The sequence below is a fragment of the Triplophysa dalaica genome, chromosome 10 (genome assembly GCF_015846415.1).
Source record: "Triplophysa dalaica isolate WHDGS20190420 chromosome 10, ASM1584641v1, whole genome shotgun sequence".
NCBI classification, from domain to species: Eukaryota; Metazoa; Chordata; class Actinopteri; order Cypriniformes; family Nemacheilidae; genus Triplophysa; species Triplophysa dalaica.
The window spans coordinates 1031565-1050331 of NC_079551.1; the positions used below are offsets into that span (position 1 = coordinate 1031565).

At 35.7% G+C, this 18767-nt stretch overlaps 1 protein-coding gene across 1 annotated transcript; it reads left to right on the forward strand.

Annotated features, from left to right (window-relative positions):
• Positions 1-5605: 5605 nt before the first annotated feature.
• On the forward strand, positions 5606-18488 carry LOC130430575 (natural killer cell receptor 2B4-like). The gene is made up of 6 exons (XM_056759716.1): positions 5606-5719; positions 5957-6283; positions 11656-11952; positions 16234-16359; positions 16436-16506; positions 18127-18488. The coding sequence occupies exons 1-6, from the start codon at positions 5671-5673 to the stop codon at positions 18175-18177; spliced, it is 921 nt and encodes a 306-aa protein (XP_056615694.1). The 5' UTR covers positions 5606-5670; the 3' UTR covers positions 18178-18488.
• Positions 18489-18767: the final 279 nt, after the last annotated feature.

An 18767-nucleotide genomic window follows, 5' to 3' on the forward strand; every position in this document is an offset into this window, starting at 1 on the left:
CTGTTATAACTGTGTAGGACTTGTCATCATCACTATTGGAAATAAACGTGTCCACTGTATCATGACATATAGTGTTGTAAGAGGCAGTATGTTTAACACACGGTGGGCTGACATCACTTACAGGTATGAGCTGATGTTAGGGGGGCTGCTGGAGATCTTGCTTCTGTTTCTGCTGTTGTAGAAAAAAACAGTTTTGTCATACTAAAAAATTAAAAAGTGTTATTTGGAGGATGAGAACAGTAGAATGATCATATTTTATTAGTGTTTTAATAACTGCTTTGAAGGCACTCTACTGTAAATACTGTGCTAACAATACTTACCCTCTGTTACCCTGCAAGGTCAATCCTCCTCTTGCTGAAAACAATCTTTTGCCTTTTCTATTACCTTACAGATCATGAATTCATTTGAGGTTTAGAGGAAGGTTGAGGGGAATGGTGTGAGGGGTTTGTATCTCAACAAGCATAACAAAATGTAAATATCATCATTTTTATAAATCTAATGATTTACACTGTTATTATTGCCTAATTTTTAATGCACAACAATACTGAGGTGCAAATAGTATCTCTATCTGCCACGGTTTACAAACATAGCATTTAACTACTATTTCTACTTCATCTAAAGAAAATCCAGCTATTTTCGTATCGTGTGAATATCATATAGCTGAGAAATGCTGCTATTTTCAATTAGTGTAAACAGAACCCAACACTATTTCAAATGAGTGTAAATAGCCGCTGACATGAAATATTCCAAATGAAACTTCCACATCATGTAAACTTTACTAACCTTGATCCAGGATATTTATAACTGAACACTTATCAGTGCAGTCTATCATGTTTTTTTACATCAGAGCTTCAATGATGTCTCACAGAGCTGAAGAGAGACACAAGAGACAGTATATTGAGTCTATAATACTCACCATACACAGTTATGTTGAATGGCTTGTATGAGGGTTTCTTGTTTCTGTTGATCTTCAGTGTATAAAGTCCAGAGTGTTGAGATGTGATGTGTGTGATGATGAGATCTCCAGTCTGATTGTTCATCTTCAGTTTGTCTCTGAATCTCTCATCACCTGAATACATGATGCTGTCGGCCTTTCCATTGAATCTGGCAACAAATGTGTGTTCAGGACTATAATCCCACACTATCAGATGATATCTCTGTATGTGAGTGAGATCCGTGTGTAGAGTAACAGAATGTCCCTCCATCACCGACACTGACTTCACTTCATCACCAAACACACCTGAACAACACAAACACAATGTGAATGCACAATAATAACACAGACATGCAGAAAGAGCTTTTATAAACAACATTATTACACGGCACTCTGGAGATTTTGATTCAGTTATTAATGATGTGTGATGATGATGTGGGACCAAGTCATTGCTTTGCAAGTCTCAAGTCAAGTCCCGAGTCAAGACAATCAAGTCCAAGTCGAGTCCAAGTGCTCCTTAAGATTAAACTTCAAGTCTTTAATAAGTCATTAGTTCTCTTTCCCCAAATCAGTTTCACTCTATTAAATAGTGCAGTAGATTTATATTCATTATGTCAGAAACGCTTCACCATGTTTTACATGAGATAACTAACGGCACTGTGGTAGACATTTACTTCACATCTGACTGAAGATGAGCGTATAGATCAGCCATACAGGACACACCAGCTATTCTAACCATTGTCATTTTGGGTCTGACCTCTATAACTGTAATATTACTGTATACTGTATGTACTAATTATGATATACTGTCAAAGATTGAATTAGGTATTAACTAAGTTGGAGATGGTGGTCTAGTGGGTTAAACCACTGAACTGGTAAATCAAAGGTTGCTGGTTCGATCCCAGCAGCCACCACCAGTGTGTCCTTGAGCAAGACACTTTACTCCATGTTGCTCCAGGGGAATTGTCCCTGTAATAAGTGCACTGTAAGTCGCTTTGGATAAAAGCGTCTGCCAAGTGACTAAATGTAAGTTATAAATTGTTGCTATTTTGTCTTGAATATTATATTCAAGGTTTGCTGTTTCCAGTTATCACAAACACATGCATTATTTTTAAACGATAAATTGTATAAATTAAATGATTTAATGTTATAATAATAATGATTATTTACCTTCTAATAAACAAATCATAAAATGTTATTGAACAACATAAAGGTGAATACATAATGTCAAGATTTCTATGTCGGGATAAATTATCATGTTTAATAATGCATTGACTATAAAACATATTTGAACATCATCATTGTTAGAATTATAGAACGTAAGAAAATATTTCCTGGCGTACTAATGACTGGTCAATGTGTTTTAGTTCTAAGAGATCAGGCAGGTTCTCAAGCTCACTTCAGCACCCGTGTACACACAGAATTGTGTTTGTGTATTGGTGTGATGTGAGACAATGGATTTGGTTTCTTTCGATTTCTTTTCTTCTTCTCAGGAAACACTGGATTTGCTTAAGCAACTGAGGCCAGTACTTGTGCAGATCAGACCAACCTAACACCGATTAAATAAAGAGTAACATGCATTCATTTATTTGAGTGACTCTGGAGGAACTCTCTTGGGAACTTCTACTCAAATCCAAATTGGAGTTTTGTGTATAACATCCCTCTTTGTTACACCTATTAACCTGAGGTGTCATGTAAGCAACTGTTATCTGTCAAGAAAGAATTAAAGTCATAAACATATGAACTTACCATTGACAGTCAGAGAGGACAGAAACATAAAAATGAAGCAAACTTCCATGATGCCGACTTCAGAGCAAACTGTTGACAACTGATGAAAAAATAGTTGTTTTGATGAGGATCTTCTTCTGTGATGTTGATGTTTCAGCAGGTGATTCTCTTTGGTGAGATCTGATGAGTCTGATGGTTCATAGAGCTGCTTCATTAGATAAAGATAACTAAGTGTTGGTTCAGAAAAAAAATGTAAACAAACCTGGTGCAAACACTCCCTCTAAACACTTGAATAGTCCTCTTAAAGGGACAGTTCAACCTAAATGAAAATTCTGTCATCATTTACTGATCATTTCAGATCTTTATACATTTCTTCGTTCTGTTAAACAAAGGGAAATATATTTGTAAGAATGTGAGCCATTCAAGGAGTGGTTTGCTTCAAATATTTCAAATTCAAGTTTGTTGGTGTTATAAGGTTGCTATCATAGATGTGTCACCAGTGTATTTTCCCCCAATAGAAATTCTGTTTTGAGACCAGTGGAAAATTACTTCAAAAAATGACAAGAAAAGAGTGAGCAGCTCTGTCTACAGTCTCTTTAAATTAAATAATTATTCATTTGTTTCATTGATTAAATAAATGTCAACAGAGACGCCCATATCTGAATCAAATATTTGTGTATAGTTACCCATTCATGCCCATAGAGATATATCCTAAACATTAGCGATGTATTTAAAAATAAAACATTCACACAATTTAATTTATTAGTCTGCTGCTGCAAGAAGAGAAAAAGATGTGCAGGAAACTAAACATGCAAACAAGCAACATTACAAAAGTAAATAAATGTTTTCAGCGAGTGTCACACAAAGAGAAGAGAAAGTGAAAGAAATGTGAAGTTGTCAGGTTACATTCTTCTATCACACTTTTCATGACAAGCAGGATTTTCATCAAGACTCATTTGACAGAGAAACACCCTTCACAGTTCACACTACAGTCTCTGGTCTTTAATATGACGGGGTGTTAAAATAAAAATGATCTCATAAAATACAGGTGAAAAGATCATTTCATTTCAGATTTACTTACAGAGAACTCTTGTCTTTGGCTTTTCATATTCATTGTTTTAACACCTGATGCAAGTATACGGTCAACACAGAACAGTTCACATCATATAACCTCTGACATGCAAGTACTCTATAAAACAAAACAAACTGACTGAAGAAAAGACCATCTCTGATAAAAGATCTTTGTTTTTTACTTTTACTTTTAAAGTTTCACTTCTAAACCTGTCACTGATCTCCTGGAGTTTTCTGTTAAATTAATAATTGAATACATCATGAAATCAATAGGACAATCAATGATTATATATTGTAAGTGTTTTGTGCATTAATACATAAAGGACAGTTTTAAAACGGGCTCTCACTAAATCATTGGTGTTTGGAGTCACATCTGTGGGCGTGGCTTGTTTGTTTTGATTAAATCATTGGTGTTTCAAGTCTTACGAAATCTTTACCCTAAACCCCCCAATCTTACTCTAACCATCTAAACTACATATGAGTGTTAAAAATACACGGTTGAGTGATGACGTCATACTCGAAACAGATGCGGAGATTGAGATGCGGCGCTTCTTTGAGGCTTCACTGCGCATGCGCATTAAAACAAACGCGCAGAAGAACAGCTAATCTCACATAGAACAGCATTCTTTAGTATAACAAATATATACAATTATTATTAACTCTCAGTAGGTGTTATAAGCCACTACCTAAAACTCTTTAAAGTTGGGGGAAATGCAATTCAACAGTCCGACTCTGATTAAATAAATCACATACAAGTGAGAATTAATTGTATTTAAAACAAAATGTATTCATTTTTAAGACTTTAGAACACGACACTTCGACGTCTCATAAGTTAAAACATTAAGAGATATTTAAGTGCTCATGTCTATGTACAGCATGATGTATGTGACGTCATTAGTTTATAGCTCTGTGTGATAGAGACCTCTAGTGTTCATATAAAACAACTGCAGGCATGTCCGTAATATTAATACAAAATACATTTCTTCCCATTTATAATCTATAAATGCATTTTAAATTGAGAGGGACAATAACTTTTTCTAGCTGTTTAACTTACACATAACTAAACACATAAACACTAACTACATTTAAAAAAGTTATTACATTTGTGTTTTGTCCTTAGTAAGAAGCAATGAAGAGGCTTACGAAAATGAAGAATAATTTAATTAATCAAATCAAGTAGAATGACAGTATAGCGCATGCAGCAGCAGGTGGAAGACTTCTGACTCTTACTCTTCTATTCTCAACACACACATTATACCAAATTCAATATGCACAGAAGAATACAACAATTTTGTTTGAAATAAATAAATATAAGACACAATCAGTGATCCCCCACTGACCTTCATATGGAGGAAATGGCAGAACAACCACAGAAATCCATGAAATACAATATACATATATTATTAGCATTTTGTTATTAAAAGGTTCTCCTCGTATGCATGAGGGCTGAGAGGATGAGCAGCACATATGCAATCACCACAGATGGAAGTGAAGCGACTTTAAACGTGCAGTTGTGTTTTTAAAAGGAAACACACAATCGACCACAACACTTGTGCAGACTTTTGTTTCTTTTGCCCTAGCACAACATTTATTCAGCAGGTTATTATACTAATATTTCACACAAGTTATATACAGAATCACATATTCCACTAATAAACATGAGGGGCATGTGTTATGAGTTCTTACACATATGTGTAGATATCACAGAAAGAGTAAGAGATGTCATGACTGTATGTTAAGCAGCAAACACTATATATATTGAAGGTTTATTGTGTATATCTATATTTGTGTGTTAGTGGTGTTGTGGTTAGTGAGGAGGAGGACGTTCTTTGAATATACTGCACACACACACAATAAAACCTCTCTAGTCACCTCTTACCTTCTTGTTCACTCATTTTCTCTTTCTATCAGTTTACAGATGAAATAAAACAGTGAGAATGCTGCAGAAGATCATTGATGTCATACTTCTGTTTTTGTGTTTGAACAGTAAGTGATGTTTAAGTTCCTGTGCACTAGATTACAGGCAACATTTGCAGCTTAAACACACAGAAAGTGCTTCAGCTTCTCATTTCAGATGTTGTGTCATTTCCTGGATCAGTTTATTTTAAAGTGTTTGTTCATTAGGGTCTATCAGTGTTTCTCATCTCTAGATTAAGGCACTAAATTGTTTGGTTAAACCCATTATACTTTCTCTAATGTCAGTAATGTGTTTGTGTTGTTCAGGTGTGTTTGGTGATGAAGTGAAGTCAGTGTCAGTGAAGGAGGGACATTCTGTTACTCTACACACTGATCTCACTGAACTACAGAGTCAAGATGACATCGAGTGGATGTTTGGTGTTCAGAGTCCAGATGAGATTATAGCTACATTCTACAGAAAAGACAATATAACATCATTAAACAAGGAGAGATTCAGGAATCATGTAGAGATAGATGATCAGACTGGATCTCTCATCATCACAAACATCACAACTCAACACACTGGACTTTATAAACTAGAGATCACCAGAAAACCTTCTTCTCACATCAGACACTTCAATCTGACTGTCTATGGTGAGTTGAGTTTCTTTAGGATTACAAATATGTGACACAGACTGTCAAACCCAAGATAAAGTCTCAGAATCTAACTGAGATAATGAACATCAAAGATGGTTTGAACTATTAATGTCACAATGAGTTCATGACGGCCTTAGTCAGTCATTGTTAAAGATGTCAGATTATATCATCACAGGATGGTCTTTACATCTTCACAGGCGGGTTATGTAATCATCACAGTAGAGGAAAATGAAAAAATATATAAAATTAATGTGGTGTGAGTCTTCTGTGTGTTCATGAGTTGGAGATAATAACAATAGCAGGGGTAGAAAGGTTGTGTGTGTTTGGCGTGCTGTTCGGGAGCGGGCGCCGAGCTCTTCCCCACTAGGGGCGAGTGCTCCAAGCTCGGAATAGGAGAGGAGCCGGGATGGTGGAGGGATACTGATAGACTGAGAGATGGCGCAGGTCATTGTCTTGTCTATATTTATATGCTCGCTCGCTTGAGTTGATAGAGTAGGTGCCCTGATTGCTGATAGAGAACCAGCCAGACTTAATGATATGCTCCAGCTCCTCCCCAACTGTTACTAAAACATTATTTATGAGACAAACTGTGTTTGTGATTTTAATATATGTTCATCTGTTTTGATTCTTGCGTCAAAAATGTTTTTCAGCTGGTCTGTCTGTTCCTGTCATCTCCAGAGTCTCTTCTCAATGTTCTTCATCATCTTCATCATCATGTTGTTGTGTGTTGTGTTCAGTGATGAATGTGTCACATGATGTGAGTGTCTCCTGGTACAAAGGAAAGAGTTTATTGTCCAGCATCAGTGTGTCTGATCTCAACATCAGACTCTCTCTACCTCTGGAGGTGGAATATCAGGATACAAACACATACAGATGTGTGGTCAACAATCCCATCACAAACCTCACACAACATCTACACATCACTCAACTCTGTCACATGTCTTCAGGTGAGTTCATTCTGTATTAACACTTTTTCATTTTGATTTTCTAAATGCTTCTTAAAATATGAACACAAACATTTATTTTATTTCTTCAGTTTGTGTTTGCTGTTGTGGTCGTACTGAAGCTGTGATCCGATTGGTCCTCTCTGCTGTAGTGGGCGTGGCTACTGTTGCTGTTCTGGTTTATGACATCAGATCCAGACAAGAATCATCATTGACCTCTGATGAGTCAAATATACTAAAACAGGAATAGGAAGAACAGGAAGTTAGTTTTAAACTATTCTCTTTGTTCAAACTTGATCTAGTCTTAATGAAACTCTTGGACCTGAACAACATTATATTGTGATGTTCTGTAAGCTGAGGTGAAATAATGTAAACTGTGAAAGCAAATAAACATTTGTGAAGTTCCAACTATCAGATTTTGACTCGTGTGTGAACATGTGTGTGGTGATATCTCTCTGTAAATATGTTTTTATTATGTATATGTGACCCTTACAGATCAGTGAGTAACAGTGACACTGCTGTGATCTTATGTAGTAGAGGACAAACTTCTTCCTTGTCAATTTTTATTCATATTTAAGGCTAAACATAACACATTTGCTTCAAAAGTAATCAATAAAATAAAAAAATAAGTGAGTTATTAATATTCATAAACATACAAGTACTTAATTACTAAGAAAAAACTTTTATATCTGCACCTTTAATCTGCACATTTAGTTTTGATTATGTAATAATGTTAAGCATCTCATAATAAACAGTCGGTGGGTACAGGTCGGCATATAGCGCCCTCTGATGGACCCTGTGGGGACACCACGCAATACATCGCTCACAATAAAGAGAATATGACGTTGTTTTTAATCATCCTTTTAAAAATGTGATTTTTAAACGAACACATAAAATCGCGTTTTCTCTTCTAGAGTTAACACATCAAGAGCTGTACACTTCAAAGGGAGTAGGGCACAGGGACGATCACTGTGCAGTGAAGATCAAATAGTAGAACACAGATGATCGATCACACCAGGAATAGCAATCGAACACAGAACAACAATAAACATATTTCTCTCTCTTGTTCGCTCTTTTTAAAGATTTAAATGGCTTTGTGTGGTAAAGAAACCTCTTTTGTTAAAGCTTATATACAAACAAGCTAAATATGTTTTAGTCACTAGAGGGAAGTCGTTTGAGACGGTCACGTGATCATGTGTGACGTCATCCCGATTCATATTTCAAATTAAACACTATTCACTTTTTATATTTGTTTGTTTGTTTCTCTGTTTTAGTTTGTTTGTTTGTAAGTGTCACACGAAATAATTAAGCGCATTTAAATATATAATAAGTTGTTTGGGGAAAATATTATTATTTGTTTGCAAATAATTTGTTTGTACCGGCGATAAGCAGCTGTTTTATATTAATGTTCTGCACACTTGAGTGTTGACTTCACATGTGCTCTCATAAGTGTGAAGGGCTTTAGTGATGCTCACATAAAATCTGAATTTATCAATAAATAAATATAATACAATAAATAGTAAATAAATACATCAATAATTAAAATATAGAAATAAATACAGTATAAAAATATGATGGGATATGTAGCTGTAAACTGTATATTTAAATACAAAACATCTAGACGATGATAAATAAAACACAACTCTGTGTAATAGAGACCTCTAGTGTTCAAGAGAAGAAACTGCAGGTGACTTTACACAGATCAGATTGAGGCCTAACATTTATTTATTGATCTGAGGACAGATTTGGATTAAATGACTTTGTTCATCTTACAATGGGCTAATAATAAAAAATTTGTTAATAAATGAGTGTCAATGTAAGTGAAGTCAAACAGTGCAGCTTTACATGACATAAGAAATACAAGTATTATGCTGTATGTATTAAAAATTGTATTGTTTAGATTTGTTAACTTTAAATCATTGACTTTAATATAAGAGACAGAATGTTGTGCTGTGGTAAAGTGATGTTGTGGAAGATCAAATACACATCAGATCTGAACACACATGGAGGTGAAGGTTTACATAGATTGTTGAGTTGATTGTGGTTTTCAATGGAAAGAACACACACACACACACACACACACACGTCATAATAAGTGTGTGGTCTAATAATATATGTTATTTAGTCTCGGCACGACATAGAGAAACACATCATGTTATATTTGACCCAAAATACATATTTGATCACAGATTTCACCCCTACATGGCTCAGCATTTTCAACACATTTACAATTATTAAATCACAAGAAAATTGTTTCAAGATATGTATGTTTGTAATTGCATTCATGTTTATATCTGTCAGTGGTGTGTGTGTGTGTGTGTGTGTGTGTGTGTGCGACTGAGGGAGGAGGGCAAACTGTACAACATAAACACACCCACAATATAAGATCTCTAGTTTTGTGTGTTGTTTGTAAAAATCTTTTTTATTTGTAACCTTATAGTACTTTATGAAGACAATAAGCATCAGAATGTGTCAGAAGATGATTTATGGGAAAGTTCTTCTGCTGTTGTGTTGCATTCGACTGATATTTTGTGGTTTTCAAGCTTTCAGTTGTTGCACAGACGCCGCTTAAACTCACAGGTGTTGCACTGACTGATATTCTCACACAATATAATCATTCTCATTAAAATATATAAGCATTTCAGCTTATTCTTGTCTATTTGAGGTTTTCTTACTCATGTAAAAGTTAATTTGCAGTGATAGAAGATAATTAATAAACACTTTACTGTTTTTTATCATATAATAACAATAATGTTTTGTGTTTGTGTTTGTGTTGTTCAGGTGTGTTTGGTGATGAAGTGAAGTCAGTGTCAGTGATGGAGGGACATTCTGTTACTCTACACACTGATACACAACTACACACACATCATGTGATCCAGTGGAGGTTTGAAAAACTCATGTTTTATCAAATTGTTAAATGGATGAAAAAACCTCAATGTAACTTTAAATAAATTAAAATAAGACAAACCAAGTATTGAAATAATTGTTTGACTTAAATGTTTGTTTCTTTAAATGCTGGACATTAAAGTCTAAAAGATGAAGATCCACTAACGCAGATGAGTGAGTCAAAGTGAAACTGTTGTGGTCTCATCACACGTGTGGTCTCATCTGTTTAATAGACACACAACACGTCTTTTAGTGTGTTTGTGGTCAGTTTGTGTGTGTGTGTTTTCTGGGGAAAAGTTTCCACTCATATTTTTATGAACTTCACTCCAAACTCATTTACTGACACAGGTCAGAGGTCAAACACAACCTCACACATCACAGATGACTGGCTTAACATTCAAATTTAACATTTTAATAGATAAGTCATGAAAGCAATGTATCTAACATAAAACAGTTACAGTGTTAAATGTGTTTAAACTATATTAATGAAACAGACTATAATAATGTGAGTGATTCAATGTCAGAACCGATCAATGGAAAGCTGATGAGGTTACAGACACATCTCTGTGCCCAGATGTCTACATATCACAAAATTAATTTATGATCATGTAGCCATATATCAACATTATTCTATAGATGTAAACACTCTGTGGTTGTCAACAATCGTCTCTTTTGTGTTTTAACACTTGTTTCTTGGTTGTGTTTTACTCCGAAGACTTTTGGAAACGCTGCAGAACCTGTTTTAGTTTGATAACTCTGTGTTGCGTTTCTGTGTAAATGGACAAAACGGAGACTTGCAGAAAAGAAAGGGTGGTCTTCTGTAAGTTTCCTCCCCTCATCGTGTGAGTTCATGTGTGTGTGCGTTCATCTAAGCAGCTGTATTAATGATGCTTCGGGGAAGATAAACCATTGATGTTTCCTGTCGCATCACAAATGCAGAATATGATTTGTGTGATAGTTTTGCTGCGTTTATGTCTTTGGCATCTGAACGGTGAGTGATAAAGTTTGTTTTTAAGCATTCTTGCAGTCGATGTCTGAACTCTGATTCGGATTGGCCACTCTTCGCACGTGGTTTACCTTAATATTATTATATTTTAGCTTCTTCGCGTGACAAGTTGTACTATAATTATTAATATTTGTGTCAGGTGTGTTTGGTGATGAAGTGAAGTCAGTGTCAGTGATGGAGGGAGAATCTGTTACTCTACACACTGATGCTGATCTACACACACATGATGTGATGGAGTGGAAGTTTGGTGTTCAGAGTCCAGATGAGATTATAGCTGAAATCAACAGAGAAGCCAATTCAAAACCATCTATTAATGAGAGATTGAAGAATCATGTAGAGATAAATGATCAGACTGGATCTCTCATCATCACAAACATCACAACTCAACACACTGGACGCTATAAACTAGAGATCAACAGAAAACCTTCTGTCCTCATCAAACACTTCAATCTGACTGTCTATGGTGAGTTACGTTTCTTCAAGTTTTAAATCACAATCTTCATAGAATTAAACATTTTAAAATAATTTTTCAGCTGGTCTGTCTGTTCCTGTCATCTCCAGAGTCTCTTCGCAATGTTCTTCATCATCTTCATCATCATGTTGTTGTGTGTTGTGTTCAGTGATGAATGTGTCACATGATGTGAGTGTCTCCTGGTACAAAGGAAAGAGTTTATTGTCCAGCATCAGTGTGTCTGATCTCAACATCAGACTCTCTCTACCTCTGGAGGTGGAATATCAGGATACAAACACATACAGATGTGTGGTCAACAATCCCATCACAAACCTCACACAACATCTACACATCAATCAACTCTGTCAGAAGTGTGAAGGTAAGTGACAGTATATTCTATGGAACAGATCTTTTGCGTATTGTTTATTGATTCATTTATTTATAAGATTGTTTGAATAGAGACAATACAATAGACTTGATTCCAGTCAAAGACAAGGAAAAATGCATTGTACATAGAGATTATAGCAAGCGCTAATTGGCATCTCCAGTCCCTTAAAAGTTCTATGGCTATGCATTAACTTTCAGTAAATGCACACTATGAAGGTCTTCCAGGTCTGCTGACTGCATTAAAGTTCCACATCACTTCACCAATTTTAAACAACAGAGGTTAAAGTGTAGACAACAGGCCATCACCTCACACAGCCCCTGATCTTCTTCTGACTATATAATCTCAAACTTTACTGTTCATGGAAATGCCTGCACAGTTTTGTAATTATAAACAAAGCATTTCAAAAACAAAATAGAAATACATTTCCTTAAATCTAATAAATAAAATAGCTCAATAGAAAAAAATGCATTAATAAACAATGTTAGCCTACTGGTTCATTTTCCTCTTCATGCTGCTAATAACTGATAACAAATATATTTTGATAGACATACTCTTTCAAAAGTAACCGTGGTTTTTTTTTACTGCAGAAGATACTCTCAATACGAGGAATAAATAATTTATTATCACTGGGTCAGGGGCGGCTTTAATGATTTTGGGGCCCTAGGCAAATGCATATATGGGGCCCCAACTATGCCCCATTTTACTTGACTGCAACACTTATTTTTCTTCGTCCTCAAAGCATTCAACTTTTCACCCCCATTCAAGGTGACAGGGGAAAACTAATCTTAATAACGCAGACACTCACTAATCAAAAAAATTATAATAATGAATTACCAAATGAAAAAAATGGGAAGAAATACAGAGGCGGTGGTGGTGTAATGCAAGTGTAGGCTTAACAAAACACTTACATTCAAGCTCTAAAAAGATTGGGTGAAATGACAACTAATAAGTTATATTAACATTTACATTTAGTCATTTAGCAGATGCTTTTATCCAAAGTGACTTACAAAGAGTTCAAAGCATAACGTGCATTCAATCAAACAGAAAAGTTGAAAATTTTAATATAAGCCTTTTTTATAAGACTCTAGCCCATAAGAAACCAGTTTAAATAAATGAGCAAAGTTCATTCACACCCTACGTTCTCTTGTAGTTCACTGAGCTTTGAACGATTCACTGATCTAGTACATTCTGTGTAAACGAATCGGTTCAAAGGAGTCATTTGTTGGCGAGTCTTTTTGATCGCAATGTGCGTTCATACTGCTGAACTCGGTGTGTACAGAATAACGCTGATTCAACTAGTCAACTTCACAGCTAAACATATTACAAAGATGAACAGCAAGTTAATTTATGAAATCTTTTCAAGAAATTGAAGGTAAAACCAGGGGCGCCGCAACCGTGGGGGATGTGGGTGTTTTAACATCCACACTTTTCCCAGTGAGAGGGTTAAACACCCGCACTTTTTTTGCAGTTTTTCAGCAGTTTTGTGAAAACGCCTTACAGAAGTCGCTCCAGCGTTTCTCTGACAGCTCTGTGTCTGCGCTCGATGCGGCTGCTTCCTCTCCTCTCCCCTCCCACTCAAACAGAACACCGGTCTTGAGTGTGACCGGATGGTGATTGGCTGTTCTGCCTTAAGTCCCGCCTCTCTTGGTGTGTTAGATTTATCGGTTAGCTCGTGCTGAGGAGGCGGGATCTTATGGTTATTTACGTCTCCCTTTTCCAGCGACTTTGAATGAGTATTTATGCTTTCGAGGTTTTTAAATAACCTTGATAGTAGGTGTTTGGGGAGATGTTCTGTTTATGTTTTGTTGATATGTCGAGTGTTTTCTGAATTATATTTAGTTTTTAGACTAATGCTAATTGCGAATTGGGATATTGTTCAGAAATAGCTAAATTGGGTTATTTATGTGGCATGTAATGTATAAAGTAACTGTGATGAAGAAGGCAGGGAATTGACGAGGAGGAGGGACAAATTGTCCTTGTTAAGCACTGTATTTATGGGTTTATTGATTTTGATATTTTGAGCATTGTTTTTTTTTTGTTTAGCTGAATACTTATGTGGATACTTAACTATTATGTTTGACTGTACCTGTTGAACAACTATGAAAGAAAAGTTAATATTATTTTAATGTTTAAAAACAGATTTATTTATACCACCAGAGAAAAAGCTTTGTGTGTGTGTTTTTTATATCTCCCCTTTTCAAGGTGCAAGTAAGCAAACTTTAGCAGCCACAGTCACAGTCCTGTCAGACCCATGTCACTATCAAGCTTACCTCTGTCTTTCCCCCCTGGGATTATTAAAGTATTTCTGATTCATTAGCAAGTCTACTGTTATGTATTTTAACATCAAAGTTTTGACTTATCTTATGTGTTCCGAATGTGTTTTTATACTTTACTAGTATCACTAACTTAAATGGGATTTTTTTATATCTTGTATGTTATACCTATTGTACCGTTCTGTCATTACATTCATCGTTTTCATTGTTAACAAACAAAACACATCCATCCCCCACACTTTTGAAAAGCTTGCTACGCCCCTGGGTAAAACACCTGAACAGCCGTGAAACTCAGCTCCTAATAAAGCTCTTTTACTGAACGAAACAGCGCCTCTATTGTGGCGTAATGATGCAACTGCAGTTTCAAATAACAATCTGTTTAATGCAAGCAGTGTTTTTGTGGTTTACGACCATTCGTGCATTTAAACGTGACCAAATTTCTGTAGTAGTGCTCAGGGGTGCAACTAGCTGTTCTGGACCCCTTGACTAAATTTAAGTTTGGTCTTTGGTCCCTTCATAATCTCCTCCTTGGTCCGTTAATGAAGGGACCCCTAAAATGCGAAGGCCCTTAGAATCATCCTCACTTTCACCCCTCTTACTTGGGGCTCTACGTGGCTGTTGAAATGGCGTATTGGATAAGTCCATTGTTTCCTTTAGGACAGTGGTTCTCAAACTTTATTGTTGTAAGGCCCCCTTTATGTAGAATGCATTGCTTTGCGGCCCCCCCAAATAAAGACTTGAAAATTTGAACTTAGAATTTTAATTAAACCAAAAACAAATTCAGTTATACAATGCTGGAACATCAATTATTTTGGTTGGTGGTCTTATTTTTTATGTTTGGTTGCCTAAAATCTATGATGAATTTCTATATTTCATAATTTCACATATTTCTCACACTTGACATAACATGCAGAACACACAACTCTATTTTACATTATTTGTTCACCAAATTTGCACATATCAGACCTGTGCATACATAATTGTCTATATTGTATATTGTGCTGTTTTGTACATTGCCTATTTGTATATTATTGTATATTATTCTTTTATCATCTGTGTTCTGTCCTGTTGCTGTCTTTCTCTTGCACTGTGGAGCTTCTGTCACTATAACAAATTCCTCGGATGTGGAAACATACTTGGCCAATAAAGCTCATTCTCTCATTCTCATAAAATGCCACAAAATCTGTGGCCCCCACAGATCCATCTTCGGGCCCCCAAGGGGGGCACGACCCCCAGTTTGAGAACCAGTGATTAAGAAGTCCCCTTGTAGCTCAGGGCCCCGGGCGATTGCTTACCTTTGCCGGGTAAGTCCGGACCTGCATTGGGTTTTCTGTCACATTGCAGCAATTGCAATAATTGACGATGGTCCGTTCAACTTTTCAAAACTTTATGCACACCCGGGGTGTAACGGCCTTACCACCTCTCGTTTTGCCCGAGGGTCTCCTGTTTTTCACACCCATCTGCCGCCGTCCATCAGTTTTGTTATTTCTCCTGTGAAACGCCACTATTTTAGTTTCCCTTATGAACCCAATCGCAAACGGACCGACGGAGACCACAGCACCATACTGGATATTGACACTCGCTTGTACAGTGTCTGTGAAAGGTCAAAACGCCTCTCAAAGTGCTTGCTGCTGATGCAGAAACTTAGAAAATCGAATAGTCCGATTTTATTATGACGGATAGAACTAGGGGCCAGTGTGCAAATGTAATTGACACAGGGTGAGGTTAAATTTATATTTTAACGTGAAAATTTCTGACACAAATTTTGGACTCAATGTGCTATCACCTTGGAAAAGGTGAAGTCTGGGAAAATCCTTTGACTGTTTTCAGTTGCCACACATTTAGAGGTTTGATAAATATAGATTTCAATTGTAAATTATTTGCTGTTTCATAACATTTACTCCAGAAAAGTATACATTTCATGAATAATTATATCACCACATTTTACAGTTAAACTGCTTTGAGTTTTACTTTTGATTTCTGTTCAACTTTTTCATAGTGCCGACAGCTGTCCACTTCATTCATAAAGTTGTGATCTCTTGTGCTGTTGTTGGATGTGTGATGATTCTAACAGCTGTTCTGATCTTCTGGATCCGCAGAAAACACACAAACACACAACAACAGAGTAAGATATAGATATTTAAATAAAGAATGTGTATACTTACTATTTAATAAATAAACATATCTGTTATTATTGCCAGCAGTTCAGACTCGTGAAGAGGAGATCGCTTACGCAGAACCAACATTCTTTAAAAGACAAACACATAAACCGGTGAGATCATTCATGATTGTGTTATAATCTATCGCATCTAATTTAAAGTGTTAAAACTGAACTCCTGAAAAGATGAGTGTGTATTATTGTCTTCTCTTTAAAGTCCCCCTGTGGTGAAATCTAAATTTTCTATGTGGTGTTTTTGATATGCTTAAAGGGTAACTCCGGCCAAAAATTAAAATTCTGCCATTAATTTCTCACCCTCAAGTACTTTAACATCTGTACAACCTTTATTTTCATAAAAACGGAAACGAAGGTAGTTTTGAAGCTTTCTGACAACCAATCTTCAAAGCGCATAATACATGTGACTACCATAAATAATGAAGTGGTTGTGACTATTACACGTGCACTCAACAAATCTAGAAATGCTATGACATCACGCTAGACTTCAGCCTGTCGTCAAAGTTCTCATCCAGTCGTGAAGTGAATTTGACTCTAGCCAACCAGATATCAGATCTTGACACAGAGAGACTTTTCACACAGGATTGAGAAGGAAACATGGTTATACAGCACTAGCCATACGTCACATAATAAGTACATCACATAAACATGTCATTAAGAGGAACAAATGCCTTTTTAATAATAAGACAGGTGATGTTTAGATTATAAAAGTTATAAAAGATCTAAAATAAATAAACATCTGTCAAATTTCAAGTATGCAAATGTGCAGTTGTTTACGCGAACAATTCCCATTTCTCTGTGTGTCCTGTTGATGTCTTGTTTGCCACCAGATGGCAGAATAAACCAGATTTGCGTGTAAGTGTACGAGGTGTTGCAGTCTTGCAAATACTACACATCTGATTCTGTTGTCGGTTGACAAGTTGATGAAAAGATCTGTAGATCTGAGTGAGGGAATGACTATATGATAGCGGATCATATGCGCTGGTCATACACGCAAATAAAGCATATCTGACCCGTTCAAAGTATGTTGTATTTTTTGTTTCAAAATGTTATTGTTTACAATTACAATTTTCAGTTAACTCGACCTCTGATGCAGACATGTTTCACAAATATAATTCAGGCATTATGCTTACGCTGATTCAACTGGCTTACGTCTATTTGACGTCTTCCTTTACATCTGCAATACGTCTCTGAGACGTCAGACATCATAGAAGTCTGTAAGATTTAGTTTGCTCTTTTTTTGCTCAAATTGCTCTTTATAATATGTTATAATATTGCTCTTTATAAGATGTTTTTTCGGGAGATGTTTTCCAGACCTCCAGATCTTTAGCAGACGTTCAGACTAACTGTCGATTTAAAATAGGCTACATATTTTTTGCAGCACTTTAAGACCCTTAATAAACTTGATTTGGTATCACAAAATATTATAATAACATTGCTTAGACTTGGGTGTGTTATGTGTTAATGGTGTTAAGCAATAACTGAGTAGCAATACTAACGGAAGCGCAGAGCATCCAACAGGGTGTTTGCTGGCCCCCCCATGGAGACGTAAGGAAAAATGTGGATAAGTGGTATTTTCTACAAAAAACTTTTTATGACACATTTATTTTAAACTGATTACTTTGGCCTTTAAATTTACTTTAATTATGATTTTTTCGCCACTGCAAATTTAAGAAAGCACTATACCCTGTTTATGTTTATATTTTCTGTGTTTGTCAGAAGTGTGCACTGGAGGATGATGTGGTGTATGCAGGAGTCATGAGAAGATGAACAAACTCTCTGTGATTGCTCTAATGGATCGAGGAGAGGAATTATGAATATAAATATGCTTTAACTTGTTTTGTGCCATTTGTATAAATTGTTTGCAAGCATGTGTTAATCATTATCATATCATTTAATTGTTATTTAAAATGAGGATTTAATGGATTTATTAAAAAAAAAAAAATTTGGCTTTAGGCATGAGTGTTAGACATATAACAAAAATGTAATAGCAACAAAGGGTACAAGATGATTGAACTAAATTAATTACATTAATTATTAATAAATGTAATGAGAAGAGCACTGAAGAGCTGTGGAATAAAGTGGAGTAAACTGAAGGTTTTTCAGATTCTTTAAAAAAAGTATTGAACTAGATTATGTTTCAGCAAAGCACAGTGCTTGTTGAATTTGATGCATAAATAAAAATCGAGTGTGTTTTCCATTTTACCTAGTTTTAATATGTCAAATGTCACATGACCAAACCTCTTATCAGGTCTTATTGCATCTGCTTGTTGGAATCTACTCTATGGGTTTTTAAGGAAGAATAGTTTCCATTTTGGCCATTTCTAATCATCATAATGAACTGTTTTCTCAGAAAGACC